The following is a 21,107-nucleotide window of genomic DNA, read 5'->3' on the forward strand; positions in this document are numbered from 1 at the left end:
AACTATCCTCACTGTGGTATGCATTTTGCAATATAGATATGTATCAAATCATCATGTTGTACATCTTAAACTTACATATGCTTTATGTCAATAATATCTCCATAAACTGGGGGAAAAGAATGTGTATGGTGGTTAGCTTTGTGAGGTGTCATAACAAGTGATATTTCTTCTTCTGGACAATTTTCTATGCTTCCCAAATTTTATATAATCAATATGAATTATTATCAGAAACAAAACCCTTATTTTTAAAAATTCGTGTGTCCTTTGGCTCATCAGGCAAGGTGAGCATGAACTGAGAGGATTCAAAAGGAGAGTGAGGGGGCCGGGCCGAGTGGCGCAGCAGTTAAGTTCCCACGTTCCGCTTCTCAGTGGCCCGGGGTTCGCCGGTTTGGATCCTGGGTGTGGACATGGCACAGCTTAGTATGCCATGCTGTGGTAGGCATCCCACATATAAAGTAGAGGAAGATGGGCATGGATGTTAGCTCAGGGCCATGCTTCCTCAGCAAAAAAGAGGAGGACTGGCAGTAGTTAGCTCAGGGCTAATCTTCCTCAAATGAAAAAAAAAAAGAGAGTGAGGCTGGGAGGGGGGCCGGAGGCGGGGGAGAGGAGGAGCCACTGGTTTAATCTTGTCAACAGACAGTCATGGACTCCTTGTGCTGCAGCTGGTTCTCCTGCCAGACCCTGATGCTCCAAATGAGCCTCCTTCTCGGTGAGCAGCAGAGCAGGTGGGGCAGCTCCAGGCCAGTGTGGGGGAGGCTGAGGAGTCAGGTGGGAGGGGGAGCTGGGGCTTGCATGGTATTAATATTCTGACTCTTCCAGCTTCTTTGAGGGTTGAGGGGGAGGGAAAGGGGTCTAGGGCTTTTCTGGGATGCCTGCAACTTCCTCAGGACAGGAAAACCTCCATCAAACCTCCACCTCAAAGGGCAGTTATTTGTCCTGCTCCATTGGGCTGCTGCCGCTGAGATCCTCAGACCAGCGTCTCATTTTCCACCTTCCTGTTTGGTGGGAACAAATCCACAGTCTCAGGTCCTTGTCTCCGTCCGCTCCCCAGCGCCCAGCCTGCTTCCTTCTTCTCCTCCCAGGCTGAGGAGGGCATGTGTGGGGAGTGAGGGGTCAGAACAGCTCCCACTGCCCATCATTAGGGACAGCTGAGCTGTGGCACCATCTGCAGAGGCAGAGGAGGAGAAAGGAGGGGAAGCGGGGTGTAGGGGGGAAGTGGGACCTTCCCCTCTCACTCTGCTGGTGACCTTTCTGTGTGGTTACCGGTTGTTTCCCAGCTCTCCATGGGGGTGGGGATTATGCTGGAGGTGCTGCTTCCTGGGAACCAGGCTCCAAATTGGTGGCCTGGTCCCCTGCCCTTGTCCCCAAAACTTCCTTGTGGTAGAATGAGGGGCTGAGCTCTGCAGTAAGACCCACTGGGTACAAATTCTGGTCCTGCCATATATTGGCCGTAAAATTTTAGACAAATTGTAAATACCCTGGAAAAGTGGCTTTATCTTTCTGAGCTTCAATTCCTCACCTGGAAAATGGATAGAATAATACCCAACTTGAGGTGTTATTTGGGAGAGTAAGTGAAATAGGGCACTTTCCAACCGGTGTCTGACACAGGGACACAGATTCCTCATGTATATAGCATCATACATTTCTTGATTGATAAAAAAACTTGCCAATAGACACCAAAAAAGAATGATGTTGTTTCCTTGTTTCATAATTGACAGTGATATGGTGATCCAACAGTTAAAAACAGGAAAGGTTTCCCTCTGGGACGTGAGGTAGTCGTGGTAACACAGAGGTCGCACACGTCCCTGCGCTCCCCACTGCCCTCCACCTCCTGCACTGTGGTGAACATTGTGGGAATCTTTGAAAAAGTCCATTCCCCCTTACCAATCAATAGGAGAAATATTACCACGATTCTTGGTAAATGAGCAGAGGATATGAATACATGAAGCATAGAGAAAAAATATATAAGATAAAGAGAAGCATAAAAGACAGTCATCCTCACAGGTAATCAAGCAAATGCAAAGTAATAAAACTGGATATCATATTTTCATATCAAATTAGCACAGGTTTTTTTTTTTTAATGTGAATACTTCATTTGACAATGGGACAGTGTGACAGGCACTCTCGTATATTGTAGGCAGCTTTTTAAATGAGTAAAAAGCTTCTTGGTAGTACATTTGACGTGGCAGAAACATTTAAAATATTTCTACCTTTTCCTTGGTAATTCCACTTCTGGAATTTACCCCAAGGGAAAAACCTTCATGCAGAAGAAGCTTATGCACAAAGACGTTCATTTTGGTCTATTTATAATAATGAAAATCTTGTAAGCCAACGAGAGGGTAAATGACATATGGGCCAGTTACAACATTAAGGTGGTGACAATGGCAGCCCCAGGTAAGCCGGGTTGGGCGGGTGACTGAGAAGATGGAAAGGATTTGGTCAGAAGGGACAGGAATAAACATGTGCTGAGCATCTACCATAGGCAAGATCTATACCTGGAGTGTTCCATACATTCTCTCATTGCAGCCTCACATCACCACGTGTTTCCTGTGGGGCTGGGAGGGATACTGAGGCAGGGAGGACAGGACAACAGAAGACCTGTTGCTCATGACCAGGCACTGTGACACATGGCAGGAATCTGGCTTTCTATGTAGCCCCATTGAGTAGATGACACCACCCTCGTCTTACATTTGAGGAAACCAAGGCTCAGAGAGGCCAATGAACTTGCCTGAGAGCTCAGCATTACTGTGTCTTAGCCCAGGTATTTAAGAGCTCCAGGACCACGTTCTGCCTCAGACTGCAGAGAGCTGGGGACTTAGGCTGTGTTGGCCTCCTCTCCTAACCCTCCCCGCCCCCACTCCCACACCCAAACCTCTGAATTCTTAACTAAGCAGGTAGGGGAAAATCTGCTAGTTGAAAGGAGTTTCTCTCTCACCTTCTGTTCCCGCCACCCCAGCCTCTAGGAAAATTATTCCTTTTATGTTTCTCAATAGGGAAACAGCTGCTCCCTTAGTGCCTTCCCCCATCTGAATTCTCTTTCCTTTTTCTGCTCAACAAATGCTATCATTTCCCGTTAAAGGTCACAGAGTCTGTGGGGTCAGTGAGCACTTTAAGGAGTCCTCCTGGGTTTTTTCTTTCTTGAGCTGTAGTTAGGTCTATGCTGGCTCCTCTGCGAACATTTCCACTGCTCTGCCATTGTAGCACTTGTCACCATTCTCAGAGAGCTGCATACATGGCAGGACCAGGGTGCACAGGAAGCTGCCTCTGCCCCCAGCTGCCCTCTCTTTGTGTGCTATTGGTTGCCACACAACCACTGAGGGCAGTAAGTCCCCCAGAGGAGGAAATGCAGCTGTTCCTGCCCCACCCAAGCTGGCATCAGCCTTACTGAATTCTAAGCAGATTGAGAGCAGCCATTACCAGGCTGCATGGGGTCTCATAGGACAGGGGAGGGCAGGGAGGTGGGAGGGGCCCAGTGGCTCTAGTCACAATGCCCTTTCTATCCTTTAAACATTGACAAAACAAACACTCTTTCCTGTAAACATAGCTTGGATTAAAGCTGATTCAGGCAGCGCTGGGTTCATGGTTAACTCATTTTTATTAAGAATCAAAGTTGACTGAGCTAGTGAACTCTTGTCCTTTATTTAAAAGAATAATATTTAAAATAGTCAAAGGATATGGCATTTTATCATCATATTTAATTTTAGTTCCTTCAAAATTTGCAAGGGAAAAATTTTATGGAAGTATATTTGCATGTGTCTCAAGCAGGGCATAGGATGTGTTGGTATATGAGAGATGGATTGGCTGTCATTGCACTGCCCTTGCCCAGTCTCTCAGTTGTTATTGGAATTGGTCCTCCCTGTATGTTTTATCTGTCCCAGCAGTGCACTGGGAAGAGAACTGGAAATCAGGAACCTGGATCTCATAAAGACTGTGGCACCAACTTCTCTCTAGTGATTTCTCTCAGTTTTCTTGTAAATTGAAACTGCATTTCCCTGTTAACAGTAAAGAATCTTTTCTGTAGCCTGTGAGAAATAGGTTAATAAATTTATTTAAATATAAGAAGGAAAGAGAGAGAGAGAGAAAACAGGAGTCAGGCAGTTGGAGACCACTCAGATGCACAGATCTAGCTTCATTGCTGTGTGAGCTCTGGCAGCTCTCTTCATTAAATCGTTGGTCTTTGGAAATTCCCTCATTCCTGCCTTTTCCTGAACCCTGGCCCCTTGCCTTCTTTTTAGTGATTTAGTTCCCTGTTTAAATAACCAACCTTGCTTTGGGGGGACAAACTGTTCCTACTTTCAAGTGTTTTGTCTGAAAGAGATAAAACTCCTGGATCATTGTCACAAGCACACAAGCATGATTGAGTGGTTCCAATCTTTCAAAAACCCTCCCTTGAAAGCCTAAAGGCCCAAAAGAAGAAATGAAAAAGCAGGATAATCACATATACAAAGGAAGTTAAACAAAAAACTATTGTGTGTGACTTTATACAGATACATGGAAAACTGAGATGAAATGGATAATTTTCTAGGAAAATATGATTTAGCAATACTGACTCCAGCAGAGAAAGAGAATCTAAACAGAGAAATTACCTGCTATGGAAAAACACACTCCTGTGTTTCTCCTTTACTTACACGACTACCATACTACTTCTGACGCTAGACATGTGTGTTCTTTTCCCCACATGGAGCAATTTTGTGACTTAGATACCAGCTGGATGTCCTACAATTTTACTCAGTTCTAACACTGTCTTCCTGCAGTTTGTGTCAGATCCCTCAGGTTTAGGGCTCAACCCCACAAGACTATCATCCCTCGACTTCAGACGCCAGTGACGAGTCCAGGTTGTTACCGACTGGCTTCTGACTGACGGGGTAAACTTCGGAGGTTCCCATGACCTCCTGGTTAGGTTTGAGTAATTTGCTAGAGCACCTCACAGAACAATGGGAAAACAATTTACTTACTAAATTCTTAGTTAATTATAAAAAAATATAACTCACGAACAGGAAGAGGTGCAGAGGGCAAGGTATGCGGAAGGCATGTGGAGCTGCCATGCCCTCTCCAGGTGGGCCACCCTCCAGCACCTCCTTGTGCCCACCAACCCAGGAGCTCTCCTACCACCGCCCTTTTGGGTTTTTATGGAGACTCATTACATAGGCATGATTGAGTAAGGGTTACCAGAGGATGGGGGAGGAGGAGGAGAGAGTAACTATTTGGTGGGTACAGGGTGTTTTTCTGGGATGATGAAAATGTTTTGAAACTGGAGAGAGGTGGCGGTTGAGCAATATTGTGAATACACAAAGTGCCACTAAAAACTATACACTTTATAGCATCAATTGTATTATGAGAGTTTCACTTCAATGAAAAAAACAACATGCACCTAAGAGTAGCTGGCATAATTCTTGAAAGACCACAAAAAGGAACAAAAACTTAGGAAGCTTCCAAAGGAAAAATGCTTTGAAAGGAGAAATAATCAAACATCTTGTCTGCAATAACGGAAGCTTGATAGCAGTGAAAGGACATCTATGAGCTGCTTAAAGGAAAGGACAGCAATTGACAAATCCTTGCAAATCAGCTAGATGTCACTTCCTGTCAGGGTTAGACAAAATATTAGCACTGAGGTAAGGATTCAGAGACTATATCACCACAGAGCAAATCTGAGGAAAATCCTCCAAACAATTCTCCATCAAATAACAAATTCATCATAACAGACATCTCCAGAGTAGGAAAAGATACAGTCAACAGTGATAGCAAAGAACCACACGACAATTGTAATTAAACACAACGGATGATGGTAATGTGACTGGGAACTTGTGATTTAAGTGAAAAGTAAAGATTCCTGGATCAAAGAAGTCACATTTTTGGAGAAAATCTAATAATGTCTGGAGATAGAACACTTGACTGTTTCGGTAAAGCCTCTAGGTTGGAAGGCTACTGCAGGGAGAGGGGTAAGAATGTTACAGGACTGTGAGGTGGCAGAGAACGTGGGCTACTGAGTGTTCTGCATTCTCATCCTACTTGGGGTGGTGAGCAGTGGGACATGGAGGGCAGAGGGTATAATTTGAATACTTAATATAATAGCAGAGAAATGTATGTATTACGGGGGTAAGCACCAGTGGAATGGAGAAGCACCAAAGAATTTTGGAAGTACTCAGGAGGAAAAGTAAAGAATAGAGGGCAGCCTGGCCTCACCTCTCAGCAGGGCTGTCCCAGTGGCCTCCCCTCCCTTCCTGAAACTCCTTCTTTGGCTTTTATGACACTGCGCTCACCAGCTTTTCCCACTGTCAGCTCCTTCTCCCTCTCTCTTAATGGTGGTTGGTGCTATGCCATCTTTTCTTCCCTAGCTATAATCCTCCCCACCCCCAGGTGATTTTAGCTGATCCCATGGCTTTAGTAGCATGGCTGGGCTGAGGGCCGTGTCTCCAGCCCTGATCTTCCCCTGAGCTTCAGACCCAGACCCTACGGCCTATTTAACATCTGTTCTTGGAAGCCAAGGTTAACATGCTTAAAACTGAAAATTTGTTTTATGCCTCCCCTCACCCCGAACTTGCTCTTCTCTAGGCTTTAATAATAATTACAGCTTAATAAATGTCACACCATCTACCTAGCTGCTTAAGCTGAAACCTGGAAGTCATCCTTGAGTCTTCTTTTCCTTCGCTCTGACATCCAGTCCATCAGTAATCCATGTCAGCTCTACCTCCCGATTTTTCCTGAATCTCTCCACTTCTCTCCATCCTCTGCCAGCATCCTTCTCTCACTTATACTATTGCAAGAACCCCCTCACTGGAATCCCTTTTCCTAGTCTTTCCCTCCTATCAACCATTCTCCAGACCGAATCTAGGCTAAAGTGATCATTAAAAATGTAAATCACGTGATATCACTTTGCTAAGAACCATCTGGCAGCTTCCTGTTGCACTCAGACTGTGTCCAATCTCCCTACCATCCCTGCGAAGCCTTCCCTGCTCCCAGTCTCCTGTCTTCAGATCTCTGCTTTGCTCCTTCCACCCCAGCCACGGTGCTGCTTCTGTCCCACATGCAGGCCAAGATCATTTCTGCACTGGGAACTTGGCACACGCTCTTTCCTCTGCCGGGAATAATTCATTCTGTCCTGTCATCATTCAGGACTCGCCTTAATTGTCAAATTGTCAGCCTCTCTAGGAGGACTTTCTTCATGAACCACGGACCCCACCCCACAATCTGCCAAACCACTGCTATTCTATCACATTATCCTAAGTGTCAGTCAGGGTTCTTGGTTACAAGCAAGAGAAGTCAACTGACTAATTGAATATGTATATATCAGAGCTTAACAGGTGACCCACAGAACTTTGAGGGGTTCAGATGGCCAGGCTTTGAGACCACTCATCCAGGAGTCACACCCTGAGTCACACCACCAGAGCTGGTCCAGTAGTAGCTGGTCTGTTCCTCTTGGCCAAGACATCACAGCTCAGACCCCTATTCCACTGACTCTGGACACTTTCTCTGCCCCAGAACTGCTGCCACCATTGCCTCAGGCGATTGTATGTGGCTGCTGCCATGACTGCCATTGTCAACAGCACAGATCCTGTGGGCCTCCTCCCTTCATGTCACTAGCTTGTGTTTGAAAGTCTGTGGTAGGTGCATCTGATTGGAAGAGCCCAGATCATGTGCTGTCTCAGCCGCAAAGGAGGCTGGGAAAGTATCTGGCATTCATAGCGGGAGGTGGGCTCTGCCTCATAAGGTAGAAAATTCCACAGATATGTGAAGGAAGTTCAGATGCCAGGCAACAGAGATGAAATCTATGCCACATCCTTTTTATTTTCTTCACAGCACTCATAACTGTCTGAAGTCATTTGTTTTCCCTGCTTTTTCCAGCAGTGTCCCTCACTAGAATGGACGCTCCATGAGAGCAGGGACCTAGTCTTCTTGTTCATCACTGTGTCCCCAGCAACCTCAACAGCACCGAACTCATTAAGCATTTACTGAATGAAGGCTGGCTGAGGGCCCAGAGGGGGAAAAATTTGTATCCAATAAGTAGAATTTCAAGGAAGGGAGAACAGTCCCATGTCAAATGCCACAAGATGGTCCTGAAAGACTAGAACTGACCAGTGACAATTGACTTTGTTAATTTTAGGGGATTATTAGTGACCCAATCAAGAGCAATTTCAGAGGAGTGATGGGCCAGAAGCCACAGTGCAGCGGGTTGAGTGGAAAATGGTGGCAACAGAGAAAGCTGGAATGATTTTCTTCTGGTGTGTACAAATTAACGGGGAAATTGGATTATTGTTTAGCAACATTAATGTTTTCAGTTTCTTTTTTCTGCAATGAGACCAAAGACCATGTTAGGTGCAAGCTGCAACAAAAGGAAAGAGCGTGAGTGTGGGAGGGTGACAGACACGTGCTTGAATCAAAACTGCCATGTTCTAGGCAGGACCAAGGCCTGGGCAAGTTGTCTCTCAGCTTTGTTTCCCTGCCCGTAAAAAGAGAGAATTCTCTTCATATAAATATAAAGTTAATGAGATGTGAAAGCAGAGAGGAGATGCAGCGTGGTGTTTGCCCTGCTTCTTCCTTTCCTCAGTCTCAGCTGTTCTCTCACCAGGTTCCCAGACTGTCAAAGACCCCAGCTCGTCCTGCACATTGCAAAGGACCGTGGGGGGATCTGTGCAGCTGCAACTGACCTCGTCGTTGTCTCCTGACATCCGAGAGATTGAGTGGATTCGGAATTCCGGTGATGAGAGAGATTTGTTTCTGGTGTCCTGGAAACCTAATACCTCTAATCCTGAATGGTATGGCCTTGAAGAAAAATACAAGCACAGATTCAGCCTAACAGAGCTGGCTTTCTTGATCATCAGAAATCTCAGTATGGAAATGAGTGGACTGTACACAGCGAAAATCAAGTTCCAGTCAGGAAAATCCCAGGAGGAAGCCTTCAGACTCTGTTTATATGGTAAGGTTTGTAGGGACCATGCCCCACACAGGCATTCTGACAACCACTTTATCTAAAGTAGGTTAGTCTAGAATTGGGTAAAACCCCATATTTTATAAGTTTTTGCGTTTCTTCTGATGCCATAAAAATAAAACTAATTTTAAAGATTACATCTCAGGAAAAAGTAGCTAAAATTTCTTAAAAAGTATAAAATGCACATGAAACTGGGGGTCGGGGGGGCGGGCAGGAGCTGCCCCAAAAGATACAAAAAGTTTTTTCAATCATAAAATATCGCAAAGTTGTTATTAGACATGCACAATTAGAGCCAGTCCTGGTGGTCTAGTGGTTAAAGGCGGCGCTCACTGCTTCAGTGGCCTGGGTTTGCCTCCCAGTCATGGAACCACACCACCCATCTGTCAGTTGCCATGCTGTGGTGGTGGCTCACATAGAAGAACTAGAACAGCTAACAACTAGCATATACAACCATGCACTGGGGCTCTGGGAAGCAGAAAAAAGAAGAGGAAGATTGACAACAGATGTTAGCTCAGGGTGAATCTTTCCCTGAAAAAAAAAAAAGAAAGAAAAATGCAATTATATCAGCAGTGTCATTAATTGGTTGGTTCAACAACTGATTTCAAAATTCTTAAATGATCCATAAAAGTTGGAAACACCAAAACAACAAAACTGGACACCAAACAAGATGAATAAAAAGCACTAAGAAGGAGATTGATGTTAGGACGAGTCATTAGGGAAAATACTTTTAGACCAATTGACCTGAAGTCCCCCTGGGGAGATCTCAGGACAAATCTCTGTCCTGCTCTGTCCAAGTCAAAGATGCAGGAGGAGACCTAGCCGCTGTGCCCTGGAGCTCCCAGGCCAAGGAGGAGCCCAACACCCTGCCCCAGGAAGCAGAGAACCTGGGCAGATGTGCAGTGGAGAAAGCAGCAAAAAGGGAGGAGGGGGAGCAGTGCCTGGGGGCATCCAACCTGCCAGAGCTCTCGCCCATTGCTCCTCTCTGCCTCCACCCTCCGTCTCCTCTGCTTGGGTGATCCCAGCAGCCTCCTAACAGGCCTCCCTGCCTGTTGTCTCTTCCTCCTTCCAAATCACCCTCCAACCAGCTGATATTGGATCTTTTTAAAAATGCAGGTCTCAACCTGTTATTCCCCTGCTTAAAACCAAATAATGCTTCTTGTCCCCACCCCCACAGGATAGTGGCACTCAGGAAAAGTCCAACCCCACACAGGATTTGGTTCCTGGCTGCCTCTCCAGCCTCATTTCCCAACATTTTCCCTCATGGCCATGCTCCAAATTTGCTACCCTCACCTTACCCCTCTGGCCCTTTCTCTTCTCATTGACGTATGCTGGTGGCTCTCCAGGGGACATCCATCTCCCCACTTCCCCTGCGCAACCAGCAAAGCCTCACCTAGTGGGAATAGGGGAAGGGTGAGGGACTCCAACATGGGAGATGGGAAAGCTTGTAAGAAGAGACTGGGGAGACTGGCTTGACTGTCCAAACTGGAGTTTTCAGTTGGTGAAGGGTGGGGAATACACCCGCTGCCCCCTTGGCCTCCAGCTCTTGATTCCTGATCTTGTCTCTGTCCTCCTTGGCTGATAAATTCCTTGAATAGCTCTCTCAGTGATATCATACTGGTACAGTCTCATCCTAACTCTTTTGGCAGCATGAAATGGAAACCTACACAAATTAGGTCAATAAAGAGGTTTTCATTATAAAGATACATAGATCTCTAGGAGGAAGATGAATACAGGAGCTCCTCTGGCCCTCATGCTCAGGGACTGGAAAGCTGACGGGCAGTCTCTTCTCTTTGTCAGGGGCCGTATTGTCTCCCATCTTTGCTCTCAGTCTCTCTCTCTCTCCTGTCAGCTTTATTCTCCTGGGCTTCTCTAGACAGTAGGGAACATGGCCTTCAGCAGCTATAGGTCCCACTGGATGAGACAGCAAAGGGAGTTTCCTGGTGCACTCCACATGGAAATTTCCAGGGAGAGACTCTTATTGGTTGGGCTTGGGTCACAAGACTGCCCCTAGATGGCTCACTGGCCAGGGGAACAGCATATTCTGTTGGCAATGCCTGGGACTTGTGCCCTCCCCTAACTAGGGTCAGGGTCCTATGACTGACATCATATCAAAAACACAAGGTTGGAGCAGAAGTTGCCAGAAAAAGAAGTGCTACAAGCTGGTTTCCTTTTGCCTTGTTTTCCATTTCCTGACATGCCACCAATGCCCAGACTAAATCTTCCAACAACACTCGCTCTCTCCCCATCGCCTGTAGGACTAAGTACTCATCACAGCGTTAGGCCCTCCGCAACTGATGCCGTCATTCCAGCCTTGTTTCCAGCCAAACACGTTGCTCCTCAAATACAGCCGCTCTCTCCCTCATGGCTTTCAGAACTGCCATGGCCTACGAAACCGATTTCCTGATCTGTATTGAATGAATATTTCCGTTGTGAAGTCCCAAAGTTCTTTCTCTTAGTTCTCCTGCAGATCGTGTTTCTCTCTGCCTTGCACTACCATTGTTTGTGTGTGGTCCACTCTCCACTTGAGAGCGGGGTCCGTGCCCTGCTCCCCTTGGCATCTGCCCAGTGTTTTCTACAGCTCCCAGCAGGCCTTCAGGAAGTACTGTATTCCTTTAACCAGATAGAGTTAAGCAATATTTAAAGGATACCTACAGAAACACACCTACTTTTTCTAGGATTTTTGATGATTCAAGCCTGATTACTATTCCTTCACCTATTGAAAAGAGCACAATAAAGATTCATGTAAACCAATTATTGAGTGAATACTCTAAATGCCTGAGAGCATGAGCTTTCTAAACACCCATCTGTGTTTCCTTACACTTTGTAATAGACAGTCCATTTGTTTTTATATTTAAACTATTTGTTCATCAAATCAGATCTTTTAAAGAAGCTACTTAAAAGTATCATTTTATCCAGACACGTGTTCAAACAGTCTTGGAGAGGGCCCACACGTTTGTATTTTTAATAACTGCCCCAGATCAGGGGCTGGCAAACTATCACCATTGGTCAAATGCAGCCCAGTGTCTGTTTTTATACATAAAGTTTTACTGGAACACAGCGGCAGCCACATCCATTCATTTACATGTTGTACTTGGCTGCTTTCTTGTTATAATGGCAAAGTTGTGTAATTGTGACAGAGACCATATGGCTGGTGAAACCTAAAATACTATCTGACCCTTTACAGAATAGTTTGCCTACCCTCCCTAGATGAATCTACTGACAGCTGATCCACGCAACTTCAGAGGATTAAATGAGTCCACGTAAAGCCCTTGGAGCCGTGACTGGAAATGCATACCTGCTCTTAAGTGCTAGCTGTTGTTTTCTTTTCATCTGCTAATGGAATAAATTACATTAATAAATTTCCTAATTACACTAACTTTGTATCCCTATAATAAACCCAACTTGATCGTGATGTATTGTGTGACTGTATTTGCCAATATTTAATTTAGGAATTTTAAGTTCTCTCTTTATTACTGACATTAACCCGTGGGTTTGCAAATGTGTTTTGTCTTGTGTTGGTGGTGGTATTCTCCTTGTCTGATGTGAGCATTCAAGTTCAACCATCCTTTCAGAACGACCTGAGAAACGTTTTGCCTTTTTCTAAGCTCTGAAACAGTGTCTGTAACACAGGAATTCCATTTGCCTTGGCCATTGGGTAGCACTCACTCCTGAAACCATATGCACTTCGTGCCCTTTGTAAGGACAGATCATTGTCCACCTTTCTACTTTCTCCTATAGCTGTGGGTGTATTCAGGATTGCTGCTGCTTCTTAACAGAATTTTGATCATTTACACTCTCCTGGAAAAGCATTATTTCATTTACATTTTCACATTATTTGACATGTAGTTGTACATAGTATTTCCTTATAATTTTTTAATATCTGTAATTTTGCCCCAATGCTCATTCCTAGTGATATTTATTATAGCTTGAATTTTTTAGTTAGATATCAATATGGTCTCTTTTAATTGGCCTGTTTTTGAAAAATCAGCTTTTGATTTTGCTGATGGAATCTCCTTTTTTATTGTTACCTATGCATATAAGTTAAGAATATATTTGACTGCAATTAGCATAAAACTTGATTTTCAAAGGTTTAAGCAAAGTTTTTTTTCTCATGGAAGAAAGTCAAGAGATAGTATTTGCTGGTGTTGGGCCATCTGCTTGGCGCTGTCATGGGGACCCAGGCTCGCTCTGTCTTCCTGCTCTGCCATCCTCCGGACATAGACTTTTGTCCTCGTGCTTGTTGCCTCGTGGTCCAGAGGTGGCTGTTGCTCCAGACATCACTCCACAATAAAGGCAGCAAGGAGAAAAGGACAAGGGGAAGGTCCTTCTCGGTCTGGGGCTCTGTCTTTTCAGGAGTGAAGACCTTTCCTCCCCCAGCAGATCCACCTACTTCCCTGGTCAGCACCAATGCAGCTGTAAGAAAGACCGAAACCGAGACTTTGGCTCTCTAGATTCCACAGCAGAGGAAGCGGGGACGGAGAGGGAAGTGGGGCTGCGTGTGGATGAGCCACCTCTCAGACTGGCCACATACGTGGCGGTTACGGGCTGGTTTTAGCTGGATTTCTTCCTTTTCTCTAGTCTACCCACCATAGTAAAATACTCCACTAGAGTAATAGCGGGTTTGAAAATTTTTCCTTGAATTTCCAACAGTGTTTTGGTTTTGATTTTGTTTTGTTTTGTTTTATAACATTTATGCATTTCCAAACCATGTTGTTAGGTACATATTCATCTAAAATGTCTCTCTTTGGCCTGCTTAATGTTTTTTATCTTAAATTTTATTTGGTCTGTAGTGACTGTTGCTACACCTGCAGTCATTTTGTTGACATTTTCCTCATCTTTGTTTACCATCTCTTTCTTTTTAATCTTTCCATGCCATTAGGTAATGGAAATAGTGTGCAGCTGGCTTTGCCTCATCTGAGTCCTGGCTTTTTAACAGGGGGATATAACGCATTCAAATATATATTTCATTGTGTTTTACAGGTATGGATCTACTCCTGACATCTTATTTAATGTTTTTTATTTACCATTTTTTTCTTGTCTTCTGTTGGATTAATAGAGTTTTCTTTGACCTGAACTTTTCTAGTAGTTTGGAAGTCATACCACCTTGGGTTTTTTTTTCCCTCTTGGCTGAGGAAGATTAGCCCTGAGCTGACATCTGTGCCAATCTTCCTCTATTTTGTAGGTGGGTCATCACCACAGCATGAGTGATGAGTGGTGTAGGTCTGCCCCTGGGATCTGAACCTGCAAACCTGGGCTGCCAGAGTGGAGCACGTGAACTTAACCACTGCCCCATGGGGCTGGTCCCCAGCCTTCTAGTTTTATCTAACTAGTTACTAAAATTAAAGTTTTACTTCAACATTTAAAGATAATCAGTATTTTTTTTCCTCCGGAAAAAACAAGAACTTTAACATGTTTTTCCACTGTATTCTCAACTCCTCCCATGTTGTAGTTATTATATATAAGAATATATAAAATTATTATCATCCGTATGATTATCATGGATACATATCATTGTGTGGTTATCATGTACATCATGTCTGTTTAATCATCTAGGCTTCACTGGGCATGGGAGGGCCTCAGCCATCTGCCCCTGGGCTGGAGTCAGAACCCCTTGGGCCAGAGGGAGAAGGGTCCTTCCCCAGGGCTGCAGTTAGGAACCTCACACAGCTGCACCACCTTAGTGAGAGTGGATGATGTACTTGGGGGGGCCTCCAGTCCTGAAGGTCAGTTTCTCTTTTGTCCCCCCTTGCCCCAGAGCCCATGCCCCAGCCCCAGATTCAGATTCATTCATCGTCTCGCACATCAGGCTGGTGCAACATCAGCCTGGAGTGTGGGACCCCAGGAGCCACAGAGAACCTGGCAGTGACCTGGCTGAGTAAGGGCCTCCCCAGGGAGCTGGAGCCGAGAGAGACACTGGGGCCAGCCCCCAACTCCAGGAATCTAAGCCTGAGCCTGCCCCTGGGCCAGTTGAATGGCCACCTCACCTGTGTGGTCAGCAACCCTGTGGACGAGAAGAATGCAACCTTACACCTGGAGAACATCTGTCCATCGACGGGTGAGTGAGATCTGCTGGGAAGGGTGACGAAAATAGGCTAGCAGAGAGTGGGGGAGGGACGAGACTGGGCGGGCTCAGGGAATGTGGTGGGACAGGGGAATAATTTAAGGGACTTGATGTGGTGCAACCAAAAGGTCCCCACCTCAGTGAATGGCCACACCCTCATCATAGTCTTTAAACTTGCAAGTCCAGAAACTGGACCAATATGTGGAAACTGCGGCATCACCCAGGACATAAATCCAGGACTGGTATGTAGGCACCCCCTTTCCCAGCCTTGAGGAGCCCGGAAGGCTGAATTAGTCATCAGAATCCAAGCAGGGGAGGAGGAGGACTTGAGGATTAAGGACTGAGGATTCCTTAGACCTGGAAAGCTCGTGTTCACCAGACTCAGGCCCCTCCCTGGATGGGCTGGACATGCTTAGTACATTCAGGCTGATAGATGCCCGTTTTTTGCTGCATGACAGATGTGCCATTTCTGAGATGATTAGCACCTCTGAGTAAGTAAACCAAAGTTCAACCACCCACTGAGCAGTGAGAGCACCTGTGGTCACTACAGCCAGTTACACACTTCCCCCATCAGCCTAAGGTGTCACCCTGCTAGATAAAGCGACAGTCCAGGGTAGGTTAGGGGGTGGAAGCCCTTACAAAGGAGACTTGGGACCTCGTTTCATACAGTATGAAACATCCTACTTTCCCTAGGACTATGCAGCGGGAACAATGGATGGAACAAAGGCAGTGTAATGATCAGTTCAGCGGCCCCCTCCCACACACATCCCCCGAGCTCTGCTTGCTCACGTGGGGCTCCCGTCTGAACAGTCTCCTCCGTGTCATTTCCTCCCTCGCTCAGCCACTCAGCATTCAACCCTCACACTAGGACTGAGGGCCTACCACATGCTGGGGGCATCAGTGAGAAGTAAGATGAGCCTCCGCCCTCAAGGAGCTCATAGTGCAGTGGGGCGTTGCAGCACACCAGCTGTGTGACCCTGGACAAGTCACTTGATTTTTGGAGCCTTTTTGTAAGATGTGCAATAATTGTATCTACTTCATAGGGCTGTGGTGCAAATTCAAAGGGGAATCTATGGAAAGTTATCAACACAGTGTGTGGCATAGATTGTGTCAATAATTATTAGAAAATACTTTAAAGCAGAGGAGGAGTATATTTCTAAATATAAAGCCACACATTAAGTGCTGAAGTCAGCAAATACAAAGGATATGGTTCAAGCACAAAAACAAAAGAAAGAAATTGAGTAACTACTACAGGATTTGGCGAAGGTATCACAGAAAAGGGAACACCTGACTTGGGCCTTGAAGGATGAATAGGAGTTTTCTTGTGGCAGTATGAGCAAGATACCCCAAACAGAGAACAGAAATGTCCTGAGGTCTGGGGATCCTAGATTCTTCCATCTCTCTCCTTCTTGGGATGTATTTCTCTTCTGAGGGTCTGAGAGCAGAAAAGAGAGGCAGGTTGAGGGGATGAACAATGGCACATCCAGCTAGTAGGAGCCTCCAAGTTTCCTGTGTAGAGAAGAGACAGAAAGCCTAGCAGCAGAAACGTTAAAGTGACAGTGGCCAGCATTCAGGGAGACTAGAAAGGAGGAAACCTGTTGGGGCTGCATCAAGGATGTCCACTTAGGATACAGGTCCTGAGCCAGGGTGGTCCCACCTCCTCCTCCTGCCTGCACCAGGCCTGACTGAGGCAGACCTGACACCAGCCTTTGACCCCAGGTTCGCTTCAGAGCAAACAGCTTTGGGTAGGCATCCTTCCCACGGTTCTGATGGTGGGCCTGGGCGCTGGAGTGTGGATCTGGATGAGGAAGAAGATGGAGACTGGGAAAGGCAGGTGCTGGGGAGACCCTGAGGGGAGTACTGGGATGGGGGCCACTGGAGGAGGGGCTGGATGGAAGAGACCCCAGGGAGGGAGGCAGGGATGGGCAGAACAATGGGCAGACAGAGGCTCATGGACCTCTCCTGTGAATCATCCCTGGAAGGCTGGGCTACAGCCTGCTGGGGGTGGGAGCTGAGAACATGCCCAGGAAGGAAGGTGATGTGTGGCAGGGACAGGGCAGGGGTCTGGGACCTGAGCTTACAGCCTGGGGAGCAATAGCTGCCCTCACCCAAGGGCTGATGAGGGGTCACCTCAATTCCACGCAGCCTCACTGAGTCTCTGCTGTGTGCAGGTGGGTCTGCTCTCCTGCCCGAGGGGCCCGGCTCAGCAGCTGCTCCCCAGGCCCTTCCCACAGAAGAATCTGCTGACCTGCAGACTGGTGAGGCTGACAGCCACTACTCCCCCTACATGAAGATCAGACTCCTGGGACACCCTGAGGTGGGTCTGAAGGAATCAAATCAGGTTGACCAACATCTACTCAGAGGTCATGAATCCTGGGAAGTCCAGAGTACTCTGCTCCTTGTCGGGCTCTGGATTCAACCCTTGCTTTGGATGACATGGTTGCAGTGCCCAGGCACTCACAGGATGCCGGGAGCTGAGGTGCAATGGGAGGAAACCACTGATGGGGAGGACACCTCGACTGAGTGTCCACAATCTCATCAGATGTCACTGCCACCCAGGGAGGAGGGGTGGCAGAACAGGAGATGCAAGAATGTAAATGGACAGGTGTCTGGTAGACCCCGCCACCTGCATAGGACCCAAAGGAAGCAAAAGTAGGGGAGACCAGCAGGGCCTGGAGGTGGGGCAGACCCAAGGATCTGAGGAACATCAGGAAATCTCCTCCCAGCAGTCTATCTCCCTCCTACCTGCCTGAGACCCTGCCATTAATGCCACCTCTTTGGGTAAAGGCATTTGTTGTCACCACTGATGAGATGTCCCAGGGAGAGCATCTCATGTGGCCACTCGCCCTTAGATGGAAATTGGTGCCATGGTCACAGATGGAATGATTCCACCAAAGGGAAAGAGCTGGAGACAGGACAACTGTAGGAAGCGAGGACACTTAAGGGACTTCCCTAGAAGCAATGGTTCTTAAACTGAGCTCACATGCCGGTAGGGCGTGGTAAAATAAAGGTTGCTGGGCCCACATGCAGAGTTTCTGATTCAGCAGGTCTAGGGAGACCTGAGCATTTGCTCAATCCTAATGAGTTCCCAAAGGATGCTGACACTCTTGTTCCCACTCTTTGAGAACTACTGGGCTAAAGAGAGATTGGGGGAAGGCAAGTAGAGCCGCTGTCTGAACGTGCAGGACTAACCAATGGCCGAGGCCTTTCCTCTGCCATCCTTTGATTTCTTTAAAGAGGGAGCAACACTGGCTCATTGTGCCACAGAACATCAGGATCTTAGAAATCCCTTGATCTGGTCCCAGCAGTTTAGAGTTGGGAAAGTGGGACCCAGAAGGAACACTGGGGCTTGGGCAGAGAACCACGCAAGCACAGGGCAGAACAGGGGTGTCCTCGCTCCCCATCCAGTGCTCTGTGCATTGTGCCCAGCTGCCTTAGTGCCTGCCACCTTGCGACTTCCTGTGTCAGCCCCTCTGAATTATGTTCCCTTCTGACTTGGACCTCAGGGATCTCAGGAAATAGCTCCTTGGGCCCAAACCCCAATTCCCCCTACCAGAGAAGCACAGGAAAGGAGCAATGTTTGACTTTGGGACAGGGAAACAAATCAGGCCACATCTGACCCAGACACTCAGCACGGCCCTGAAGCCCCCTGCCACCGTAGTCCCTGCCCTTGGGGCATTCCCAGTCTGATGGAGAAAATGAATTCCCTGCCAGGACACGGGAAGACAAGCACAGAAGAGAGATGGGGGTGGCATGAAGCAGCAGAGTCCAGAGAAATGGATGTGAAACCCAGCCCTGATACTGACTTCTTGATCGACCTTAGAAAAGTTACTTTACTCCCTGGGCCTCAGTTTCTTGTTTTATAAAATGAGGATTACAGTCATAACACTTTCGTTTTATCTGATGCTTCTCAATTTTTCAGTGAGAGCAGTCAAGGTGATTGACAAATTTGTCCAAGAAATATTTACAGAGTGTCTCCTGTGTTCCCAGAATTGTTCTGATCTGGGCTACATGAGTTAACAGAACAACAAAAATCCCTGGCCTCATAGAATATACATTCTAGGTTGGGGGAGGGGAGAACGAAAAACAACATAAGCAAAACATGAAGGGTCACATGACGATAAATGCTAAAGAGAGAATAAAACAGAGAGGAGAGATGGAGGGTTTGTGTGCGATTTTAACAAGCCTGTTAGGGAACCTCACCAACAAGAGATGAAGGAGTGAGCAAAGTGGAGGTCTGGGAGGGTGTGGGTGGGGCGGGGAGAGGGCTAGCATCCTGGGTCTGGGAGAGAGCAAGTGGAAAGATTCTGCAGTGTTCAAGGTAGAGGTCCGCACCGAAGCCATATTCTGAGGAGTTGTCAGGATGGAGAGCCAGAACTACCTGGTTGAGCACAAGAAGAACATGACGAGATGTAGCTTGAATAACCCTGTTGCTAATTCTTAGAAACTGACCAAGACCACTCCTAAACTCTTCTTGAATTGTAGGAAGACATGGAGAAGGGCAGCTGCCATTCATATAGCCCTGAGCGTGCTCCGGTAGTCCACACTATCTACGAGAAGATCCAGAAAAGCCCAGAACCCCAGGGTGACACCAAGACCATGAAGACCCTGGGGCAGTGAGGGACCTTGGCAAGATCTCCCCCACCTCACCCTTCACCCCAGGATCCCAAGATCTCCCTCCTTAAGGTGGAGTTGGGACTAGACCCCAAGTCTTCCTGACCCATCCCACTGAGACAGCAGAGCAGCAGGAGCTGCTCCCCTGGGTTCCCCACCAAAGTTTTCTCACTTCACAGACTGTGGGCAGTGATGGTGCTACTCGAATATCCAAGTACAAGAGGTAAGCCTTTCAGCGCTCAGCCAGATTTCTGACCTGTGACCATCTTAACCCCATTAGAGAACACCCATGGTTAGGCGGGATGTGCATAGGGATGGTCAGGGACAGAAATTCTTTCCTGGAATAGGGAGGGTCCTGGTGCCCCCAAGAAGCATGGGCCTTGGTTGGAGAACCTTTAGCATGTCTCAGCACAGCCCAGTACCCAAGAATTGAGAAAGCGATGGCCTTTGACTATGGAAAAGCAAGAGGCTGGCAGATACATGATCCCGGGTCAGTTGTGCCTTAGAAGGGAGGGGTGGAAAGGGAGGGAAACATGTTTTGAGCTCCATCACCTACCAGACTCAATTCTAAGCACAGTAAATGGACTATCTCAGGATTTCTCAAATTAAGTAACTCACAGTCCCTTTTTTTCCCCATAATATATGCATGTAGTATAAAGGTCAAAAGGCAGGCGTTGTTGACATGATAATGTATCATCATTTGTTACTATTGTAAATAGAGTCTTGTTCCCATTAGACCTTCCAGCTAGTTGATTAAAATAATACATACATAATGTATTAATGAAGCTGCGTTACTGAATTTCTCTATGTTTGTAACGGTTTTCAGTTGATCCCTTTCTATTTCTAGGTAAATGACCATTTTCTTCTTTCCAGATTAAATAATAGTGATGATAAGGGATATCTTCATATCGTTCCTAACTTCAATATCAATGCTCCTAGTGTTTCTCCATTACACAGGATGTTCTCATTTGGTTAAGGCATATATGTTTTATCTTGTTAAGTAATTATATATTCATTCCTATTTTATCAAGAGTTTTACTGAGAATAAAATGTTAAATTTCTCTTTTCCTTTGTGAATATTTCATATGTTTTTTCTTTTTCCTCTATTAATAACGCCTTAACAGATTTCCTAACATTGAACTACTTTTGCGTTATTGGAATAAATCCCACTTTATGTATTATTCTTTTAATGTGCTACTCTTTGATAATATATTTATCTGGGATTTTCCATTATTATTCGTAAATAAAATTCTCCTGTATTTTTTTTATGCTTTACTTTGTCTATTTGGTATTTGTGTGATACTTATTAAAGATTCTTTTTATCCTCATTTCTTGTAATAATTCAATAAAAATTTGCTATATAGTTCAAAAAATAATCCATTTAAAGAAAAGAATTCCCACTACCCAGCATTGATTTAAATTACTTTTATTATAAATTTACTTAAAGATGTGTAAACATGAAACTATATATAAATGTCTTGTGCTTATAGCTTTTATGCTATAAAC

The 21,107-nt window shown here is 46.0% G+C and overlaps 1 protein-coding gene across 4 annotated transcripts; it reads left to right on the forward strand.

Annotated features, from left to right (window-relative positions):
- Positions 1-385: 385 nt before the first annotated feature.
- On the forward strand, positions 386-20,876 carry LOC102150986 (CD48 antigen). Of its 4 annotated transcripts, none has more exons than XM_005610001.4 (6): positions 410-709; positions 8,567-8,914; positions 14,682-14,981; positions 16,707-16,817; positions 17,159-17,304; positions 19,473-20,876. In XM_005610001.4, exons 1-6 carry the CDS (start codon positions 643-645, stop codon positions 19,605-19,607), a joined length of 1,107 nt encoding a protein of 368 aa, XP_005610058.3. In that variant the 5' UTR covers positions 410-642; the 3' UTR covers positions 19,608-20,876. The 4 variants fall into 4 exon arrangements, with proteins under 4 accessions (XP_005610059.3, XP_005610058.3, XP_070123106.1 ...); XM_070267005.1 differs by having other exon boundaries at positions 447-709; positions 14,733-14,981; XM_005610002.4 differs by lacking the exon at positions 16,707-16,817 and having other exon boundaries at positions 386-709.
- Positions 20,877-21,107: the final 231 nt, after the last annotated feature.

This window comes from Equus caballus, chromosome 5 (assembly GCF_041296265.1).
Source record: "Equus caballus isolate H_3958 breed thoroughbred chromosome 5, TB-T2T, whole genome shotgun sequence".
In the NCBI taxonomy this organism is placed as follows: domain Eukaryota; kingdom Metazoa; phylum Chordata; class Mammalia; order Perissodactyla; family Equidae; genus Equus; species Equus caballus.

What these genes read in the sequence shown, in the direction of transcription:
- LOC102150986 (XM_005610001.4), top strand. Translation starts at nt 643, where the DNA reads ATGGACTCCTTGTGCTGCAGCTGGTTCTCCTGCCAGACCCTGATGCTC. An exon ending in CTTCAGACTCTGTTTATATG is followed by an intron (nt 8,915 to 14,681) that starts GTAAGGTTTGTA and finishes CCCTTGCCCCAG; the next exon opens with AGCCCATGCCCCAGCCCCAG. An exon ending in GAAGATGGAGACTGGGAAAG is followed by an intron (nt 16,818 to 17,158) that starts GCAGGTGCTGGG and finishes TGCTGTGTGCAG; the next exon opens with GTGGGTCTGCTCTCCTGCCC.